Here is a 3394-nt window from a genome sequence, read left to right on the forward strand (position 1 = left end):
AAAAAAAAAAAAAAAAATCAATCCATTGTGTATTGTACACTCATGAAACATTTGAATTTGGATCAGCCACGTTTCAAGTGCTACTTGTATCTATTTGTTATCCTGCTAGACTTTGTAAGCCTATAATTTTTTTGTGTTGATAATCTTCTCATTTAAATTTGTGGCCAATACAAATTTTCTTTTTAAAACTAGTACAAGGGTACTAGTATGTAGTATTTTTAGCTATAGCTACACTTATTTCAGAGATGGTCACCATTTCATATTACTTTCATTCATCTCATTTACGTATTTTAGATTTTTATTTGAAAAGTTCCCTTTTAAATCTCTGTCTCCCTGCCTTTTATTTTTTATTTTTTTGAGACAGAGTTTCGCTCTGTCACCAGGCTGGAGTGCAGTGGCGCAATCTTGGCTCACTGCACCCTCCACCTCCCAGATTCAAGCGATTCTGCTGCCTCAGCCTCCCAAGTAGCTGAGACTACAGGTGTGTGCCACCACGCCCAGCTAATTTTTGTATTTTTAGTAGAGATGGGGTTTCACCATGTTGGCCAGGATGCTCTCGATCTCTTGACCTTGTGATCTGCCCGCCTCAGCCTTCCAAAGTGCTGGGATTACAGGCGTGAGCTGCACCTGGCCTTTATTTTTTTGTTTTCTTTTTTTTTAAATTTATGAGACAGTCTTTCTCTGTCACCTTGGCTGGAGTGCAGTGGTATGTTCTTGGCCCAGTCATAGCTCACTGCAGCCTTGAACTTCTAGGCTCAAGCAATCACTTCAGCCCCCAAACAGCTAGGACTGCAGCCACGCACCACTATACCTGGCTATTTTCATTTTTTTGCAGAGACGGGTCCTTGTTATGTTGCCAAAACTGGTCTTGAACTCCTGGGCTCAAGCAATCCTGCTTCAGCCTCCCAAGATGGTGGGATTACAGGCTTGAGCCCTTGGGCTTAGCCTTTTTTTTGCTTTTATAACAAATCACAAATGACTAATAAATGTTAAAGAATACTTAAGAAATATTTTTTCCTCTTAGAATACATGTTAAAAATAGTTTTCCCTGTTAGAATACAGGAAAACGATTTTTACTAAAAAACAAATATTAAGGTAATGGATATGGATCTTTTTATTATTATTATTGTTTTTTATAGGTGTTGAAGAAGAAGAAAAAGCGGCAGAGATGCATAAAATGAAATCTACAACCCAGGCAAATCGGATGAGTGTAGATGCTGTAGAAATTGAAACACTTAGAAAAACAGTTGAGGATTATTTCTGCTTTTGCTATGGTAAAAACAATACTTAATTTTTCTAAAAGATACATTATATAATTGAGTTTTCTAAAGGGGAGATTAATTGATTTGAAAATTATATGACACATTATTTTCACTGATTGAATGGATTAGCAATAAATAACCTTACTTTCTTTTTTTTTTGTTTGTTTGTTTTTGTTTTGAGACGGAGTCTCACTCTGTCACCCAGGCTGGAGTGCAGTGGCGCGATCTCGGCTGACTGCAAGCTTCACCTCTTGGATTCACGCCATTCTCCTGCCTCAGCCTCCCGAGTAGCTGGGACTATAGATGCCCACCACCACACCCGGCTAATTTTTTTTTTTTTTGTATTTTTAATAGAGACGGGGTTTCACTGTTTAATAGAGACGGGGTTTCTCCTAACCTCATGATCCGCCTGCCTCGGTCTCCCAAAGTGCTGGGATTATAGGTGTGAGCCACCGCGCCTGGCCCTAGCCACTGCGCCCGGCCATAGCCACCATGCCCAGCCCTGCAATAACCTTACTTTCTTCCACTTCCATTTTGAAGGAACCCATGAAGAAATGTCACCAGTAGAGCTCTTTCTTTCTTTCTTTCTTTCTTTTTTTGAGATGGAGTCTCACTCTGTCACCCAGGCTGGAGTGCAATGGCACGATGTCGGCTCACTGCAACCTCCGCCTCCCAGGTCCAAGTGATTCTCCTGCCTCAGTCCCTCAAGTAACTGGGATTACAGGTGTCCGGCACCATGCCCGGCTAATTTTTGTATTAAATTTTAGTAGAGATGGGGTTTCACCACATTGGCCAGTCTGGTCTCGAACTCCTGACCTCAGGTGATCCGCCCACCTTGGCCTCCCAAAGTGCTGGGATTACAGTCCTGAGCCACCATGCCCAGCCTAGCTGTTTCTTTCTAATATGCATGCTCATCTCTCCAATTCCCTGCAAAGCCACCTTTTGTTACTCTTGTCCCATCGTAAAACAAAGCTCTTACACGAAAACAGTCAAAGGAGGAGATTGAGGTTTTACTGTGGGGTCATAGGTGAAAATCATTTCTCTGGAATGGGATTTTCAGTATGTGTGAGGCTCGCTGCCCAACAGGTTGACAGTATATACTCATTTGTGAGTGGGAAGCTTGTGTTTACCTGATAAGTTTTCAATGAGAATATTAGCTGAAATATCCCTGGTATTTTATGGTAATGGTTGGATGTGCTGGGCTTCTATATTCTGAGGCCAAATTGTACCTGAGAATATGCCAGGATGGGACCATCTTCAAGAAAGGCAGTAGTGCAAGAAACCAGCCATTGCTCTCTCTGTGTAGTTTTTAAAGTAAAATATTTTATCTACTTTTCATTTTGGCCCTTTGGATCAGTTTCAGGTTTAGACCTTCTGCTGACATGGGGAGCTAGAATGCTGTAGTATTAATTAATTTTGAAATCACAGAAGAAATCATGGATGTCCTTATTAAGCCACAATAAGCTAGCGATGATTTCGTTTTTTAATCTTACCATTGAATGATGTTCATCTGCTTTTCACCTCCCCCAGGGAAAGCTTTAGGCAAATCCACAGTGGTACCTGTACCATATGAGAAGATGCTGCGAGACCAGTCGGCTGTGGTAGTGCAGGGGCTTCCGGAAGGCGTTGCCTTTAAACACCCCGAGAACTATGATCTTGCAACCCTGAAATGGATTTTGGAGAACAAAGCAGGGATTTCATTCATCATTAAGAGGTGAAGTGCTTTCTCCCTTTGTAGCCATCAACAGTTGATTCATATAAATTTGAATATTCAGCTTATGTTAATATATTTTTAAAATTCATATTTAACACAGAAGTCATTTAAATGTATGTGCTACAATAATTTTGTGTATTCATATGGAGTTTTGTTTTGTTTTGTTTTAATGCAGACCTTTCTTAGAGCCAAAGAAGCATCTAGGTAAGTAAGAGATTCAATTCCTTGATAGCTGGCTGGCCTCCGTTTTGCTAGATTTTAATACACTTCAATGGTTTCTGTTTTATTTTCTTTGAGAATATGATGTCAGACATTTTTGGATGAGCTGTTTAGATGTTTATATAATCCACGAAAGGTTCCTTGAGCTAAAAAAGTGGAGACTTGTTTTTTTGTTTTCTTTTTTTTTTTTTTTTTTTTT

At 40.0% G+C, this 3394-nt stretch overlaps 1 protein-coding gene and 1 long non-coding RNA gene across 2 annotated transcripts in view; one reads left to right on the plus strand and one right to left on the minus strand.

The window, feature by feature from the left end:
- GTF2I (general transcription factor IIi) overlaps positions 1 to 3394 on the plus strand; it is a 125248-nt gene that overhangs the window by 55349 nt on the left and 66505 nt on the right. The window contains 3 exon segments of the mRNA XM_017849906.1: positions 1140 to 1274; positions 2793 to 2976; positions 3152 to 3180. Coding sequence (XP_017705395.1) covers positions 1140 to 1274; positions 2793 to 2976; positions 3152 to 3180 — 348 coding nt within the window.
- Positions 2011 to 3394, minus strand: part of LOC108513937 (uncharacterized) — a 33120-nt gene continuing 31736 nt past the window's right edge. Inside the window, exon 3 of the long non-coding RNA XR_001881060.1 lies at positions 2011 to 2926. This is a non-coding gene — a long non-coding RNA (uncharacterized LOC108513937). The remainder of the gene's footprint in view (positions 2927 to 3394) is intronic.

This window comes from Rhinopithecus bieti, unplaced genomic scaffold (assembly GCF_001698545.2).
Source record: "Rhinopithecus bieti isolate Rb0 unplaced genomic scaffold, ASM169854v2 scaffold_31823, whole genome shotgun sequence".
Lineage (NCBI taxonomy): Eukaryota > Metazoa > Chordata > Mammalia > Primates > Cercopithecidae > Rhinopithecus > Rhinopithecus bieti.